The 19234-nt window shown below is 35.4% G+C and overlaps 1 protein-coding gene across 1 annotated transcript in view; it reads right to left on the reverse strand.

Annotated features, from left to right (window-relative positions):
• The window catches only part of LOC150080746 (ubiquitin-like protein 3), a 75724-nt gene that overhangs the window by 23097 nt on the left and 33393 nt on the right, over positions 1-19234 (reverse strand). Inside the window, exon 3 of the mRNA XM_090382102.1 lies at positions 8882-8968. Coding sequence (XP_090238228.1) covers positions 8882-8968 — 87 coding nt within the window. The remainder of the gene's footprint in view (positions 1-8881; positions 8969-19234) is intronic.

The following is a 19234-nucleotide window of genomic DNA, read 5'->3' on the forward strand; positions in this document are numbered from 1 at the left end:
TCCATTTCTTATGTCATGCAGTAGGAATCATGTCATTTGAGGTTAAGACAAACACCATGGTGAGATCCAATATTCCTTAGTTTCAAGGATGCAGCTTTAAACTGGTTTTCGCATGCCAACTGCTAGATATTCCACCAGACCAAACCTATTGGTAATGCTGTAAGGGGTAACTCAATCAGCTAGTAAATAATCCTGGCCTCTACTCTGCACTGTGATCAGAAGGAGTCCAGGTAGTGTGCATGACGCACTATCAAAGCCATGTTATGTTAAGAAATCAGGTATATATCTTGAAACATGCATGCTATATCTAAAAATCAACTCACATAATACTGTGCTTCAATGAAATAAAAAGAACTGATTTTTGGAATCACTTACAAAAATACACATTGCTTACTAAAATGGCCTTGTTTGCATTGTAGAATATGTTTAAAATCTGCTGGATTCATGAACTAAAAAGCCAAAAGATAAATGACAGAATATAATTCAAAATATATGATATATGATAGAATAAAGAAGAATTCCTTCTACTGGTATCCCATCTGGTGCTGAAACAATGGGACATAGCATTTCAATAACCCATGAAACATTAACACATAAACATTAACAATGTACTCACCCATTGAAGGTTGAAGATAAAATAAAAACAAAGAATCTCGGAAATATTTGCTATTTGTGTCTGAAGTTTTTCAGAAAACTTTCTTAGAGAAATGTTATATTTTTATCTTTAGTTGGATCTTTCAATAGTTTACTGCCAGCACAGTTTTTTTTTTAAAAGATACTTTCCTACAAATTTAAATGTAGTACTTTGTGCATACGTCCATTCTGATATAACTTTTCAGACCTCTTAACCTTCAATTTCCTCTTTTTGATCTCTTTTGGTCCCCCTTTGGCTCAAAGCCACTTTACACCATTCTGTAAAATTCAACTGTTGCCTCTATCACATTCCCAACTAAACAAATCTGGCTGAACTTTTTTCCGTGAAACTTTATTTTCTCAAATTTTGCTTTCCAATCAATGAAGTGGTTTTCTTTAGTGATTTTAATGTTCCTAATTTAATTTGACTTTGTCTAGTGGTATGAATCCAGCTGGTAGATGTCAAATCTCTTGCACAACAACATTACACAATTTGTTAATCTACCAATGAGAATACTAGACAATCATCACTACACATCTACCAATCTTGATCTTTTCTCACCAACTATTTAAAATGCAAGTTAATAGATGAAATCTTGGTACCTCAGAGATTACAACTTGACGATGTCCTCTTCAACAATGAGCAATTTCAGCCTCCTGTCATTTAGCATTAAAATGTGAAATGGGATCAACTCAGTAATTTCTATCCCTCTGTTAACTCATAAGCAACTATTTAAAATGCAAGTTAATAGATGAAATCTTGATACCTCAGAGATTACAACTTGACGATGTCCTCTTCAACAATGACCAATTTCAGCCTCCTGTCATTTAGCATTAAAATGTGAAATGGGATCAACTCAGTGATTTCTATCCCTCTGTTAACTCATAAGCAGTCCAATGGGTGAGACTCAATTAGGAATTCATTTATTTTGTGCTATTTATCTACTCCACCACACAATGGAAACTCCCAACATCTTCCAAAAAAAATTTCCTTTGATCTCTCTATTGAAAATTGAACAAATCACTGTTAGCTATCATAAAAACAGGAGAGTATTGTATCAAGTATGAAATGCTACTAAACCTTTTTTAGTTTATCCCTGGTGTAAACAAGTGGGCAGCAAGGAAAACCTTGTTGAGCAAGGAAAATCTCAGCAAGGAAAAAATTGCTGAGATTTGTTTTAGAAAGAGCTACTTCATTTGCTGATGAATTTCTGAAGTGTCTCTGGTTCAGGTGCTTTCACAGCAAATCAGCTACTGCTGGCATACTTGGTTCAGTTAAGGCCTGCTTACAAATGGTTACACTAAGGACAGAAAAAGAACTACACTATAATGGTTTCTTTGCATGTAAAGAAAAATAAACATGAATCCTCACACTTTATTGCACGTACTAAGAAACTTTCAAGGAAATTCATCTACTGGTAAGCCTTATTATAAATTGCAAAACCTGTGTCAAGCAGAAAATAGGACATTTCCCAATAGATAAAAAATAAGTTACATTACTTACACTGAACTGTTTTTTAAAAATGATATTGTTACAGAACCTTTCTGGGATGTGTATTAAATCACATAAAATTTCAAGAATGTTATCAACTTCTGAAAAGTGGTTTAAACTGAAACCTTTACACCAAATGCTATCTTGCAAGCAAAAGGAAATAAGCGTGTGCCACTCATAACGGATTTTTTTTTCATATTGTTACAAACTTTCTTTTATACACTGGTGTTCAAAGAAGGTGCATCACCCTTTAAAATTGTAATTGTCATCCATATAACATAAGTATATGGCAAATATTTCATACAGATTGCATCAGATAAGATTGACAAGAGTAGGTGGCAACGTAATATTGCATCAGCTGTTACTTTCAGCTATATAAGCACGATCTGCAAGAGTTGCAGTCATTCTTTGACTGTGTCAGGATAGCGAGTTACATACAGTTAATGCCATGAAGAAAGAGTGCTATTGTTGCTTTACATGAGGAAGGATGTTCTTCCCATCATATTGCTTATAGAGTGTCTTACAATCAGTCGACAGTGAGTAGATTTCTTTCCAAACTCAAGAACACTGGTTCTGCTGATAGGAAAAATGGAACCGAATGCAAATGAGTCTCTACGCCAAAACAGGACCACGTTTTGAAGCATTATGCCTTAAAAACTGTAAAGCTTCTTTGTCTGAGCTGAAAAGAGAATGGGAAGAACAGACAGGAGTGATAGCAAGTGCAGTAATAGTCAGAAGACGCCTCTTCAAAAATGGACTTATAGCCTGTCGTCCTAAGAAGCCCCTCCTCACACAAAAAGTGAAAAAGGCCCGATTAATTTGGTGCAATGAGCATGTCAAATGGACCCCCAAGCAGTGTTGTTGTTATTTGGTTTTTAGGAGCATTAGCAACTAAGGCCATATTGCTCCAGGAATATGCGGTGGTCATTCTCTGACCTTTCCGCATCCTCCGTATTTGGTGGTGACGGGCTCGAACCCCGGTCTAATCAAGAAGTGTGGGCTATGCACTGCTGCTCCTTCCCACCTGGCTACGGAGGTGGCCCCCCAAGCAGTGGAAGTCAGTTATTTTCTCAGATGAGAAAATAACTGAAGAAATTCAACTTGCATGGCTCTGATGGGAGACAAACAATTCACCGTAGATGTGGTGAAGAATACCACCCAGACTGTATGGTGTCTACAGTGAAATTCCCTACCAGCCAAATGAAAAGGGGGGTGCATTTCGTATTGCGGAGTAGGTCACCTGCAATTTATAAAACGATCCGTAAATGCCAATGGATACCTGGCTATATTGGAAGGCAAACTGCTGCCAACCATTAGAGACCATGTCAACTTGCCAAGTAACTGCATCTTTCAGGACGACTCTGCTCCTTGTCATCAGACGAAAAGTGTAAGTAGGCACTTCTATAGTTACTTTAGCTTCATTTCTGCATTAGAGGTTCGACAGTAATGTATTTACATTTGTTACAGGTGAAAAAATAGTTGGAAGAATGGTCCATTACAACTCTTAGCTGGCCAGACCCGAATCCTATAGAGAACTGTTGGCATCGTGTGGAATCTGCAGTTGTCAGAAAGAAACCAAAGACCCTTCGTGAACTTCATAATTCATGCTTGGAACCATAAACTATCAGTTGATTATTTTCAGAAATTGATCATGTCAATGCCTCAACAGTGTGCTGCTGTCGTCAGGGCCAGAGGTGGTTCAACTAAATATTAGTTTGCACCTGGTGAACTTTTCATTTTGTTTTCCATTTAAAATGATAAACTGAAGCAAATTGAGGGCTTCTGATAACATTTCAGCCATAATTGTCGTGTTTATCAAAACTGTTGTATAAAGGTTGCAAATGCTCATTTTGGAATATTTTGAGAGCACCTGTCAAATATTACTTAGCTTTGCCTTAACTATTAATAAATACCTTTTGTTTATATTTCTATTTGTGATGCTAGTCATTAATGTAACATACCATTGTGGAAAAGAGTTAGAAATGTGAAATTCCTAGGTGATGCACTTTCTTTGAACACCAGCGTATGTATCAATTGTGTTGATATTTCATCATTTCAACTGCAATCAACTATTTTAACGTTTCAGCTGTGTTCAGACATTTTTTGTCTTCTGTAGAAAAATTAAAAATTTCTGCTGAGTAAAAGCAAAAACCAATATGAATTAAAAAGAAATGAACTCCGATCAATGTACTTCATATATTTTAATTGCAGGGATGAACTTCTTTTCCACCAATCCATACTAAACTACCATTCTTTATCTAAACCAGGGATCTCAAATGCATGGCTTGTGGGTAGGGTGCAGCATGCAAAAATAGCACAATTTTTCAATTTTTTTTAGTTGCATGCTGGATCAATATTTTCCTTTAATCTCTAACTTAATCATTATTTAGCTGTTTCACTATAACCAGGATTAAAAGCATGTCAGCCAAAACAAATAAACATAATTAGTCAGTAGCAGTATTGGAAAACAGTATGCAGCATTTTTTTGTGTATTATCAGACTTCAAAAATTAAATGGATATCTAATGATGTCAAATTTTTGACTATGTCACTAACTGCAATTTGTTTTGCTCTTTTATAGTTAAACTGTGCATCATGTAACAAAGTTAAGACAGTTTGAGTTAAATAACTGCTATGAAAAAGATACAAATACAGTGTGCTTCATTCTATATCACATAAAAGTGCAATAGTTTGATTCACATATACAGTAAGACATTTTGTTTCATGAAATTTCAACTGTGTTCAGACATTTTTTGTGAGTCTTCTGTAGACATAAAATTAAAAAATTCTGCTGAGCGAAACCAGCATGAATTAAAAAGAAATGAACTTTAATCAATGTACTTCATATATTTTAATTTGTGAAAAGACATGCTTACTTATCTTTTCCTTTACAGAATTCTTTTTGGTGACAGTGATTTTTAATGGAAGTGCAACATTTCTTTCTTCGAAATTTCTTCAGTGTTGAAAAAAAGAACACTGGCAGAAGGAAAAAGTGTTTTCTAAGAAAAATGTGAGAAATTATATTTTTTCACAGGAGTTAAATGTAACATGAAATGCCTCATTTGTCAGGAAATAGTTGCTACTCTGAGGAATACAGCACCTTGGCACTACAACGTGACACATGAAAAATACAATGCAATAACTGAAAAATTTTGAGAGTAAAAAGTTCTGCAATTGAAGGCAGCTTTTACCAAGCAACAAAAAAAATTTTCTGAACCTTAACAAATTTAGTGAATATTTAGTAAGAGCAAATTTTGCAACAAGCAAAATGATAGCTAAATCATCCTTCTATTTCATAGAAGGCCTATTCGTATTCGTAAAGGAATGTCTTATAAAGGCAAGCAAAACTTTATCCTAGTAAGAAGAAAATTTTTGAAGGCATATGCCAATCTACTAGTGCAGTTGCCGTTAGGATTATGGAGTTTACAGATAATGTGAAGAAACAATCAGTTCAGATAGGAAGAGACTTCTGCCATAGATGAAATTATAGATGCTTTGGATACTGCACAGTGTGCAATGTTGAAGCTTTAGAGGTGTGGATTGCAGCTTGAAAATAACTGATGAATTTCTAGACTTAATACTACTGAAAGGTACCACGGGAGGTTGTGAAAAGTGCATTGAAAAAGCTAGCTTATCATGGGAGAAACATATCTTTAGCTATAGATGGTACATCATCAATCAACACACAAAAAATACTGGTGTGGTGGAACTGTAAAAGAAAAAAATTAATAATCCCAATATATCAAAAAACAGGTTTAATAATTTTACATCAAGAAGTCCTGTGTAGCAAGTCTATATGTGAGAGAAATTATGGACATAATTGTTAAAATTTTTAATCTTGTACTGGTATATGGGCTAAGCCATAGGCAAACTTCTACATCACACTAAGATTAGACGGCTTGGTCAAAGAAACATTCTGGAGTGAGTTTTTTTTTTTTTTTTTTAACTCTTTGGAAGGAGACTGATTTTTTCATGAAGAGAATGGAGGGGGGAAAAAAACCAAGGTGGTGTCCCAATTTATCATTATACTTTTATTTGCAATCTTACCTTCCTTAACAGACATAACTGATCACTTGGATGCACTTAGCTTAAAACTTCAGCACAGAAATTTGGTAACAGAAATGCATGATAAATGTTAAATTATTCAAAGTAAAGTAAAAGAAACAACTGACTGCTGGTAATTTGGTCCATTTCCCCTAACCTAAATTCCTTAAGTTGAACCTAAGCCTTTGAAGGAGTTTATATATATATCATTTCTAATTTATATGATTTGATACACAATTTAATAATTTTAAGATACTTGAATCACAATTTAGCCTTTTTTGCACACCATTTGCTAGTGAAGTTGACAGCACTGCAGAGGAAATGCAAATAGGATTAGTGGAGTTTCAGTGTAACACCATTTTAAACCAGATGTATATGGACATTGGAATTACAGAGTTCTACAAGTTTCATTCTAAAGAAAGATTCCCTAAGTTACTCCTGCTGCTACAAAGGTACAAACAATGTTTAGATGTACATACATATAAAGCCAATTATTAGTGTTCTGGTTAATGAAAAATTAATTTTGTTTAATAAATGTATATTTAGTAGTATATACTCTTTTATTTCCTTCATTTTTAGTTAAATAAACTTCTACATCAATACAGATGTGAAAACACTTTAGTGCCTCAGCTTGAAGGCCAATACACTTGTCTTCATGTGGTCCTTACAACAATTTTGAGACACCTAATCTAAACCACAGTATCTGCAAAAAATTTGCTAAAGTTGTTCGAGTTAAAATACAGTCTATTACAAATGGCTTGCAATAGTTGTAAACAAGTTAATGATAAATCTAAACGCAATTCTGAAAAGTCCAAGAGTAGAAAACTTGCATCATGTCTAAATGATAGTCAAGCTTTCTGGTTCCTTGCCAAATATACTGGCTGCAACTTCTGTCCATCCAAATTTCCATCTCACATATATCCTGATGGTTCTACTCCATCTTCATCTAAAGACCATGCTGACTTATTTATAACAGAATTTTGAATGGTCATTTTGAATGTAGTATTATACTTACACTAAGAACACTTCATTCAATTAGGAGTGCTGTTTCCTTTTGATATAAACTTTAAAAAGAATTAAAAACAATGTCAAACGGTATCTTAAATTCTGGGACATATGGAATGTGCCTTCTGGAATGAAATCAAATTTATAAATCTTCAAAGACTCATAAATTATATGATACCTATGATTTTGTTGGAAAACAAAAATAAAAAGTAAACCAATCCTGAAAGAGCTTTGGTTTATTTTTACTGTTTCATTAGCGGGGTTACAGCTGCCATGTAACCTATAAGTTTTTGAAAGTTTTAAGTTTAATCTGATCTCAGAAGAAGACAGACAGAAATGAAATGCAATGTAAATTGCTTTTTGCTACTGCTTTTGTAAAGTGTATTCTTTGTAAAGGGTATATCAAAATTAAGAAGCCTCTTAATACAAAAAGTGTTCACTTCCATTCCTCCTTGTTAAAAGAATCTGATTTATTAAGGTCTCACTTTTCTTCTAATTCTTAACTGATGATCTTGGTAAATTTCCTCTTGCCACACTAAGCATATGCTCAATTTTCTGAGAAAAAGAGATCGAGAAGAATCCTGAACAGGCTTGATGTCAACATGTCTCCAAGTCCCAATGGCATTTTCCATTTTTTTCTCAAAATATGAGCAAGATGGATTAAGTAACAAATCTAGTTTGTTCGCAAATTCTCCCCACTGGAGAATTACCTAGATATCAACACTTAAGGAACTGGTTATAAGTTACATGGCAGTTAGTCTTACTGACAAACAATAATAAAGAATCCTTTGCACCAAATCTAATCAAAAGACTTGGAAATGTTGAAAGTAGCCACTCAAGTTTCTTCTAATTTTTCCATGAAATTTGTCCACGGATGAGTAATACAAATCAAGATATCACCATTGCATAACCAATGAGAGAATCTATATCGGCAATCATTAATAAAAATGGAAGGATTCAAAATAGTGTAAGGGTTGGAAAGAAGAAATCCATTTTTCTCGAAAGGGTTGCAATACTATGGCAATTTTCACATGATGCATGTGAACAAGAAATACATTTGGTGATGTACTGGCAAGTTATGAGTGACCTTCCAGAGACAATAATTTCATGTTTTTCCTGGGCCTGCTCAACACTATATTGTGAACAACACTGACTGTCTCTGAAAGAAACTTAGTTTGCTAGCATATAGTTTAATGATTTACCCTATTTCTTAAATTATACAATACCAATCCATTATAGATTTTGTACTTGTAGCAATTTGTATTTTAGACATGGTGAAACTCAGAGCACAGCCATTATATTCTCACTCTTTGTGAACTACTGTTTATACACTGCTCTATTATGTATTTGCTGCAATATCTGATATTCTGTGAATCAAGTTATACATGTGCAATGCGTACTGCACAAAAAACTTGCAAGTTTCGTGGACATATATGGGTAACAATTTATTGGTTTGTTTTCACCCTATACATTATATTAATATTATTATTAAAAATTCTGATCACAATAATAGGAAATAGGTTTATTATGGCCTTTTATGGGAAGGGGAGAATGGAAGTAGTGCTAGGACCGCTCACATAATAAGGACTAGCATTTTCTTGTTTTCACTCATCTGCACAAAATCTTGATATGGTTCTGTTCACATATCAGACATTATTAATTATTAGCTATAAAAACACAAATAGATTATGTTTATTATAATCCTTACCTCCAAGAGTGACATTTCCATGAAGAAATCTTCCTTGATATATAAGCCTTAATATTTCAGCCTTTGACACAGCTTCTTCAGCCCATTCTATTATTGTTAAAAATAAAAATCTAATTATATAAGGGTTTTTTTAAGAATTATACTGTACATATAAAAACACCTGAGCTTTCTGATAATGAAAGCATGCACAGAATTCAACCAGAAAGCCAGTGGAAAAACAGTTGGTATTTTTTAAAGTAAAAAAAGAAACCAAAATTTTCCAAGTAATATTCAAATAAGAACTGAATTAATAATTAATCATAACTGTTAAAACAGTGCCTTTAACTTAATAATTTGCATCAATATTAACTTCAGCAATTTTCAAGCTTTTTATTATTAAGCACCACTTTGGAGAACGTAAAGGGCTAGCTGTGATCCTGGGGTAAAAGATGTGTCAATGTGCAGAATTCACAACTGAATCCATACACTGTTACAAAATAAAATGTATCATGGTGCTCGATTTTCACCCAATAAGCAATTACAATAAAGATATAAACTCCTCTCTAGCAGGCCATACTCAAGTGTAAAAAGAAACCAATATTCTGCATACCAGTGGCATACAGCACTTTTTATGACAAACCAACAGTTACTCTGTTACAACTTACTAGACAAATATTAATATACTTAATTTATAATTAATGTGATTTAGCAGTTAAATTAATAAAACTATTCAGAAATCAGATAGGAACCATAAAATAAAAATAAAATGTGGTGGCTTACAGCCAGATGCAAATTGACAAACTAGGATAATATCAACATTCAAAATTATGCATTTCCTCCGAATTTAAAGACCCAATGTTAGCATGTTATCATTTCCAAAATCTCATGAAGAAATGAAAAATGTGGTTGTCTTGCATTCAAAATTTTTAAATGATGGAAGTAATTAAGTTTCTGTAAATAAACTTTTTTTTTAATTCTGAATGATATACTAGAAGATAGATTTATTTATTTTCTAAAAATACTAGAAAATAATCTCAGTGATATAACTAATGTAAATAGAATGGCCTTGTCTAATTGTATTTTTTATTTTTATATTCTGATGAAACCTCTTAATTTTTTGAAGTTCCCAGTGACGTAAAAATTTAAGTTATTTCTTAAAGGTTTAATTTATCAAAGTATATATATTTTTTCACCAACTTTCTCTTCAACTTATTTAAAGTAAAGCTTTGAAAAGGAAAGAATGCAAGACATTATATTATCTAAATTTATTATTATTCTACAGCTGTATTTGTTTCTTTTCCTTCCCTTTCCCACTCTGCTCCTCTCCCACCCACCCTCACCCACACACACACAAGATGTGATTTCACAAAGAATTCTAGCCATTTTTATCCACAATACTATCTCACAGAGTAGTTCTATTTATTATGATTGCAAAATCATCCACCTGACACTACTCCATACTGTGCACAACTTTCCTAAATAGCTTGTAGAGACTGTCCTCTCAGCAGGCACATAGAAGTATTTTAAAAAAATATTCTCATGTAGAAACGAGGTCTTCAATCCACTGGATCCTTATGTGTATTTATAATCATCTATTGGGCACACTGTTGTATCCTAGTAACTAAAAATAAACTTAAAAATTAAAATACCTATTAAAATTACAGTGTATTCTTATTACACTGTAATTAAAATTTTAGCAGTATTCCTTCAGCATGGTCTTCAGTTTTGATTGTGCAACTAAACATTTTTAACAGTATATAACATGTCACATAATGATGGGAAAAATTTGTGTAAATCCATCTAATGATAGACCTTTTTTTTCAGTAAACCTTTTCTCTTAGTATTAGCCATGTGATGTAAGGAAGATACAGGATTTTGCTGCCAAATAAACTACCTATGATCCCCCACCCATGTAGGTGCATGTCCAGCTGACCTTTGAAATTCCCTAAGATTGTCAGCCTAAGCCACCCATGGAGTTAGCTTATTGCAGTAATTAACAACTCACTGGCTAAAATAAAACATCCAACAATCTAGTCTAACCTCCCACTCCCATAATTTGAAATTATGGTCCCTAGTTTTGGAATCTATAATTAGCAAAAATTTAGTCCACATTCATTTTAAACCACTTCTGAAAGAAAGCATATCACTTCTTGAGGGTCTAGTTACAAGCTCTATAGCTCATATATCTGAAGTCTTTTCCTCATATGACCACCCTTTGCAGATCTCACCAAGCATATATTGTTGCCCATCTTTGGACTCATTCATGAAGCTTGATAATTTTTTTATTTTAGGTGCAATCTTTCCATATTTGGGCACAGTATTTCAAGTGCAGCCTTATAATTCCTTTATACAGTGAAATTACAATCTTTTCACTTTTACAAGCAAATCTTCAATAAATAATCAATAGCACACCATGGGCTCTCCTTAACACACTACATGTTACACTATATGCAGAACTTCACGTCCACCCATATTGTACCCTCAAATCCCTTTCTTCATCTACTTTTTTTTTTAAAAAAAATGTTCTTGTTTATACTCCAGCACAACCACAGGTCAGTGGAGTTTACAACAAATCAATCAATACAAACATTAATCGTATTTAGCAGCCACAGGCTTGAACCCCGGTCTATTCAAAGAGCATGTGCTATTGCACTCGCACTCCTAACCACTCGGCTACGTCAGATCTAAAAAATGTTCTTGTTTATTACTCCGGTACGATCACCAGGTCAGTGGAGTTTACAATAAAGCAATCAATACAACTATTAATCGTATTTAGCGGTCACGGGCTTGAACCCCGGCCCACTCAAAGAGCGTGCTACTGCATCGTGCTCTTGACCACTCGGCTACGTCAAAGCCCACCAAGCATATAGGTTACGTTGTGGTTGATATTTCCCTAATTTAAGACCCTGCATTTTGCCACCTGCATCCATTGAAACCCAAGTCATTCTGAAGAAGTGCTGATCATTAACTACCCTCCTGATCTTGACACAATCTACAAATTTTGACATCACACTCTATATATCCTTTCATCAATGAAATCCTTGAGGGACCTCCACTTTATATATTGGCCAATGTGAAGAGTAATCATAACCTTCTGCCTCCTGCAATTCTTATAATAAGGATCTTCCCTATGGTCCCAAAAAAAATTCAGCTTATAGAGTAACCTCTCATACAGGACTGAGTCAAATGTTTTAGTAAAATCCAAATAAACATCAAAATTATTTCCTAAATCAAGTCTATCAGAGACTGTCAAAATAGCTAACCAGCTGATAGCATGATTTTCCCTTTCTATCTAAATGACCTTGTATTGCACTCTTGATCACTGCCTTTATGTATCTGTATCCATGCCATTCGTTGAAATTTGCTATTATGAACAAATAATGGTGTGTATTTCACTGGATGTTCTATAGTAATTTCCCAATTCATAATGTATTATGCTGCATGCATTTTTTACTCTATATATCCTTTTCCTGTATTCTGCAAATTGTTCTAATCTAATACAACTGTCCTGTAGTATATACATATATATATATATACTGTATATATAAAACAAAAAAATCCTTCATTTTCCAATAGACAGACAGACTCTCTGGATACTTTTCATCATATACACTCTCATTTCTACTACAAGGGCAAATGATATAGCACTATTACAATGTATGTGTTCTTTGAAATTTTCACTTTTGGCATTGGCTCGGATTTTTTTTTTCTTTCCTCAGGTTTCCTCATTCTCTTTCCATCATGCTTTGAAATTGTATTGAAAACGGAAAAAACTGCATAAACATACTATAAATGCCAGAGAGTGTCTGAATAAGAACATTCAAATGTTAATATACATGGTCACTAATGCTTTGAAATAATTATAAAAAAAATTACCATTCACACTTTAATGACATCAGACTATGGTGTAAACACTGCAATTGACTGGTGGCTGCATGTCATAACAAAATGCTTCATTTCATATACTGTAAGGCAAACTTTTAACATATATACTATGGCACCAGAGTGTGACTTCATGTTTATACTGTAACTGGCCAGACAAGTTCCTAATGTTGGCACAATGCCAACTTCACAACAACATAATACAAAAAATGTTTGGGCTATTAGTGGTATATGACGCAAAAAAGCAAGCTTATAAAGCATCAACAAAAAAAAAAAAAAAAAAAGCCCACACCATCTGCCCATCACCTCCAATAATTTGTCTAGTTCTTCCTTGAATTTATTCAAACTACCCACTTCCACAACAACAGATGGAAGTCTGTTCCAATGATCAACCATCTGCTGGCTCAAGGAAGTCTCTGCACATCTATCCTGAAACCATCCTTCCTCAATTTGAATTTATGCCCCCTCATGTGTAGTTCTGAGTAAGAGAAGAATACCATCAGCATTGAGTTTGCTTGCTCAATCCATTCAAAGCCTTCAACACTTCAAATCAGACCACACTGCAGGTGCCTAGTCCCCAAATGCTGTAATTTGCAGACTGAAGCCTTTCTTGATAAGACCAACCTTTCGTTCTCTTTACCAATCTCATTGGCCTTCTATGAATCTGTTCCCACAGATCTACATCCTTCCTAAAATAAGACCTTCAGAGCTGTAGGCAGTACTCAAGATGCAGCCTAACCACTGCCTTGTACAATAGGATAATCACCTCCTTAACCAAAGTTCCTGTATATCATTGACAACACCCCATGAGCTATTCTGGCAGACTGTCTGTATTGCTTTAGAGAACTTCATATCTGACTGCACAATTACCCCCAGGTCTTTTTCATTTTCTACTACCGTTAATTTGGGATTACTGCTACTCATATGCAGTACCTTGCATTTGACAATGTTGAACTTCAACTGCCATTTCTCAACCCATCTGCCTAATTTTAAAACAAATACACCAACCGTTTAATTATAATGGTTTAATACTGGAAACTATAAAATGTACCAAACGATACTACACTGTAAAATGATATATGCAAAAGACTGATTTACAAAATAAATATACGATGAAACTTTAATATACAATAAAATATAAATAAATAAAATATTTAAAATACAATAAAGATAAAAGCGATAAAACATTGACTGAAGCTTTCGGAGGCTTCCGCCTCCTTTCTCAACAACAATGATGTTTAAGCAACACATCCTTAAGTAACAGGCTCACAGCACACGTGGTTGACCAGGCGCATGCTCAATATTTCTTCCATACGATCCAGAACCGGAAGCGGCTCGGGAGCGTGGAAATATAAAACGCTCGTCTTTTGCCAGGACCACAGCTTCTAGTAGAGGGTGAAATCGAACACCCCTGTCCCTATTCATACTATTGTTCTCAGACGAGCCTATCCACAAACTCTCTAGCCACTTACGGTCCCAGAAGCTATGCGCCCGGTCAAGGATGACAGCATTCACTGGGGAGACCTGATGATGTTTCTCCCAATAATGATGATGTTTCACTTTGGTGTAAAAGGGGAGAGAAGAGGATGTAGTTAGCTTTCTCAATGATTTCTCTCCTTTTATACAGTTCACCTCAGAGGTGGAAGTGAACGGTTCCCTCCCATTCCTGGACGTAATGGTGAGTAGAGAAGGCCCCAAGCTTAGTACTACAGTGTTTAGGAAGCCCATGTGTAGGAGCCAGTATACCCATTATAGGTCAGCACAGACTGCCCAGCATAAAAACAGCGTGGCCAGGGCACTTTTGGGTAGGGTTAGGACGCATTGTAGCACCTCTGAGGAGAGAGAGAAAGAAATTGGGCAAGTTAGGGCGGATCTTATGAAATGCGGTTACCCCCAGAGGGTCATTGATAAATATAATAGAGGCGTGGAGCCTAATCATGGAATACCGTCCGTTCCAGTCGCCACAGTTTATATTCCCTACTATCTGGGCTTGTCAGATCGGATTTCAAGAATGCTACGTGACTTTCAGGCACGCTGTGTGTAGCTTCCGGGTCAGAAGTTGCACACAAGTGTTGTCACAGGTCAATGACCCCATTCCTGGGGATTCCAGTAGTGGGGTTGTATATGAGATCAAATGCCCTGACTGTGGGGGAGACAGGACGGCGACTAAAAGACCGTCTGGGGGAGCACATGCGAGCTATACAGACCGCAGAGTTCAATAAGTCCGCCATTGCTGAGCATTATTGGGAGAAACATCATCAGGTCTCCCCAGTGAATGCTGTCATCCTTGACCGGGCGCATAGCTTCTGGGACCGTAAGTGGCTAGAGAGTTTGTGGATAGGCTCGTCTGAGAACAATAGTATGAATAGGGACAGGGGTGTTCGATTTCACCCTCTACTAGAAGCTGTGGTCCTGGCAAAAGACGAGTGTTTTATATTTCCACGCTCCCGAGCCGCTTCCGGTTCTGGATCGTATGGAAGAAATATTGAGCATGCGCCTGGTCAACCACGTGTGCTGTGAGCCTGTTACTTAAGGATGTGTTGCTTAAACATCATTGTTGTTGAGAAAGGAGGCGGAAGCCTCCGAAAGCTTCAGTCAATGTTTTATCGCTTTTATCTTTATTGTATTTTAAATATTTTATTTATTTATATTTTATTGTATATTAAAGTTTCATCGTATATTTATTTTGTAAATCAGTCTTTTGCATATATCATTTTACAGTGTAGTATCGTTTGGTACATTTTATAGTTTCCAGTATTAAACCATTATAATTAAACGGTTGGTGTATTTGTTTTAAATTCTGGATATGTACTCTCCCAATCTTAGAGGCCTTTTTGAAGATATTGCCTAATTTTTCTAGATCTTGTTGCAGTAGTACCTTGATTACTGTTATTAGCCACCCTGCTAACCTTTGTATTATCTTCAAACTTATACATTAAGCCTGAAATACCTTCAACAATATCATTAATAAATACCAAAAATAACAATGGGCCCAGTACTGAACCTGGAGTGCTCTATTAATAACCACTCTGTCTTCTCCCACTCAACCATCCCTTTATCCATAGCAGTAACTTGCCTTTAATGCTGCATTGCTCCAATTTATAGCATTCTTTTATGTGCAACAACATCAAAAGCTTTCCTGAAATTCAAGAACATAATATCAAAATTATTGTTTACATCCTTCCTTTGTTACTGCATCACAGTATCCAATTAGATTGGTCAAGATTGCCCCATAATAAATCCAAATTATAAAATGCACTACAATGGTGAAATCCACAGTGTGGATTTCAACATTTCTTGCTTCCTTTCCAAAAATACTAACTGTGACTAACAATAATAAGTTTTTTTGTTATGCCAGCAGGAGTTAAGCTACAGTATAGCATTTATTGCATTAATAATAAAATATTTTTACTTGCAGTGATTGTGTAGATACACAAGTAGTGGTCGTATAATACTTATATAGGTATAGTTTTAGGTTTCTGGGGGGGGGATTTATGTCAGGTGAATGTTTTAAGTATTTAATACAGCAAAAACTATATACATAGTTGCCAAATTTTGAAAAACTGGAGGTTTAGGTATTTGTAGACAGGAGGTAAATAGGTTTTTTGGCCAAAACAAGCAAAGAACAGGTTTTCTACCAAAAAGCACAGGAGTTCTTCCCAAAAAAACAGGAGATTTTTTGAAAAAAGCAGTTAATTTTTTAGTCCACACCACACTAGAAAAAAAATTTGATTAATAAAAACACATATTTCATATACAGAATTGTTTAACTGAACAGTACTTTAAAATTAGTTCACCTAACATTTTTCTGTCTGTAGATGTGGATTTTGTTTGGATTGTCTGTTAAAATATCCAATGTTGTTAGCAGCATTAGCAACTAAGGCCATATTGCTCTGGGGATATGCAGTGGTCATTTCCGACCTTTCCGCATCCTCCGTATTTGGTAGTCACGGGCTCGAACCCCGGTCTAATCAAGAAGCATGTGCTACACTGCTGCTCCTGCCCACCTGGCTACGGAGGTGTCAAAATATTGAATGATTACGATGGCTCAAGAAAGATCCTGTAGTAGGCTTTGCACCTCTTCAGAAATGTTGTCAATATTTTTGCTTATAGACATACAGGTTAGTGCAACTGCATCATTTTTGTACACAGCAAACTACTAAAGTAACTAAATTGGCATCATTTTAGCATATGTGCTAAAATATCTCATATACACACAGTCTCTGTACTCATACTGAATATCTTCACAAAGCATTACCATGATACTGTACTACCTCGAATAAGTAAAGCTTCACCAATGGAGAAAACTAGTGTTACTTATTCTCGGCAGATACCACCACCCAGAAAGCACCGTTTCAAGGCTATTTGGCCTCTCTTTGGTGGGTGGGCAGGTACCCTGGTGTTGTAATGATGACAACCCAGTTATGAAGTATAACTCCACAATATGAGATGCCCGATGGTGTGCAAATAGATTAGACTAATGCATTTTAGGCCTCATATGCTGTGTAGAAGTAATAATGCAACTGCATCATTTTTGTACACAGAAAACTACTAAAGTAAATAAATTGGCATTATTTTAGTATATCTGATAGTGGCATCATTGCAACAATTTTAGTGACCTGCCCTGGAGACTTCCTGATGGCAACCAATATGGCAAATAACTATTTAAATAAGTTAAATGTTCATTTGTGACTTTTGTTTTATTCAATTTTATATCTATCGTTCTTGTGTCACGTAATTTGATTCTGTGTACTTTCTAGCCGTAGGATAAGTAAATAAAAATAAACTCTACAGCTGCAAGATTTTTAAATGATTCTTTGCAAACTGTTATGGCCTGACCTAGAATCGACACATGGCAAAAGTTTACATTTTTTCTTTTTCATTCTATGGTCACAATGTGCGAAGTTGTTTTCACATGTTGGTCAATCTGGAATTTTTCCTCTGCATGGGACTTTTTTTCATAAACAAAAAAAAAAGAAAAAGAAAATAATGCACTGTCATTTATAGTGAAATCCTTTTTTTGTGAATTGAGTTCCATAATTTTGTTGTTGTTATTTGGTTTTTAGGAGCACTAGCAACTAAGGCCATATTGCTCCGGGAATATGCGGTGGTCATTCCTTGACCTTTCCGCATCCTCCGTATTTGGTGGTGATGGGCTCGAACCCTGGTCTAATCAAGAAGCGTGTGCGAAGCACTGCTGCTCCTTCCCACCTGCCTACGGAGGCGCCGGAGTTCCATAATTCCCTAAGCTTGGGTACTACAATCTAAGCAGAAACTCCAACTATATGGTTATGTAAGGTTATGCATTTGGGAACAGAAATCCTGGAGTCATGTATAAGTTAGGCTGAAGAGGAACTAAAAGTGGTTCAAGACTTAGGTATTACAATTCAATCTGATATTAAATTTTCCATGCAGTGTAAACAGGCTAAGAAGGCATACGGTATTCTATCTAGGATTTACAGGACCTTTGCCATTAGGGATAAGGACAGCATTAACCATGTATACAAGATGATGAGTAGACTGCATTTGAATATTATATTCAGGTGTGGATACTGCACCTAAAAAACACACACACAACTTTCTGGAGAGGATTCAAAGAAGGGCAACTAGATTAGTGGTGAGTGCAAACTGATGCACATATGCAGGGCCACTGCAACCCTATGTGCCGCCAGTAAGCTGAATCAAATTTGCCACCCCAAAATATTTGGATTAAAAAATAAAATAAGGCGTAAATAATTATTATTAATTTATTGAAAAAGAAAAGAATTACAACATATCTCACATATAATACAGTCGGTCCTCGTATAGCACGATAGTTGTGTTCCTAGAAACCCTCATGCAATGCAAAATCGTGCAATATAAACAACAGGCCCTATGGGAAAAATAGGGTTAGGTGCCGACCACCCAAGATTGAACACACATTTGTAACCAAAACATTACCAAACACAATAAATAGTCGTAATAAAATATGTAAGTATTTTATTACGACTACTGTATTACGCAATAAAATATTGCTAATGCTTTTGCTTCTATCGTTATTGTTATTGGTTTTTTTTTAGGAGCATTAGCAACTAAGGCCATACTGCTCCGGGGATATGCGGTGGTCATTCCCTGACCTTTCCGCATCTTCCGTATTTGGTGGAGCCTCTATCGTAAGCAAACTTGTTTTTTGTTTGATTTTCTACCCAAACAGATGACAGCCGTTCCATCTCTTCCAATTATTTGTGTCTTAATCTAATGGATTTTAATTACACTTTGAGTTGTTCCTACTATGAAAGTTGTTTTTATTTTCTCTGCATTCTTTGTAATTCTCGGCATTGCCTCATTTAGGTCTGTAGCATGTGCAATATCACATGGTCTTTCATTCGCTCAAAGCATTTCACAATTTCATATTTTTTCTCTATCGACAGACGCGGACTGGCCATAAGCCTTACCGGGGAAACCACAGTGGGTCGGAGGCCGGTGTGATTTTGGCCATAAACAGTATGAGGC

Source organism: Mastigoproctus giganteus, chromosome 9, assembly GCF_048544385.1.
Source record: "Mastigoproctus giganteus isolate SK-2022 chromosome 9, ASM4854438v1, whole genome shotgun sequence".
NCBI lineage: Eukaryota > Metazoa > Arthropoda > Arachnida > Uropygi > Thelyphonidae > Mastigoproctus > Mastigoproctus giganteus.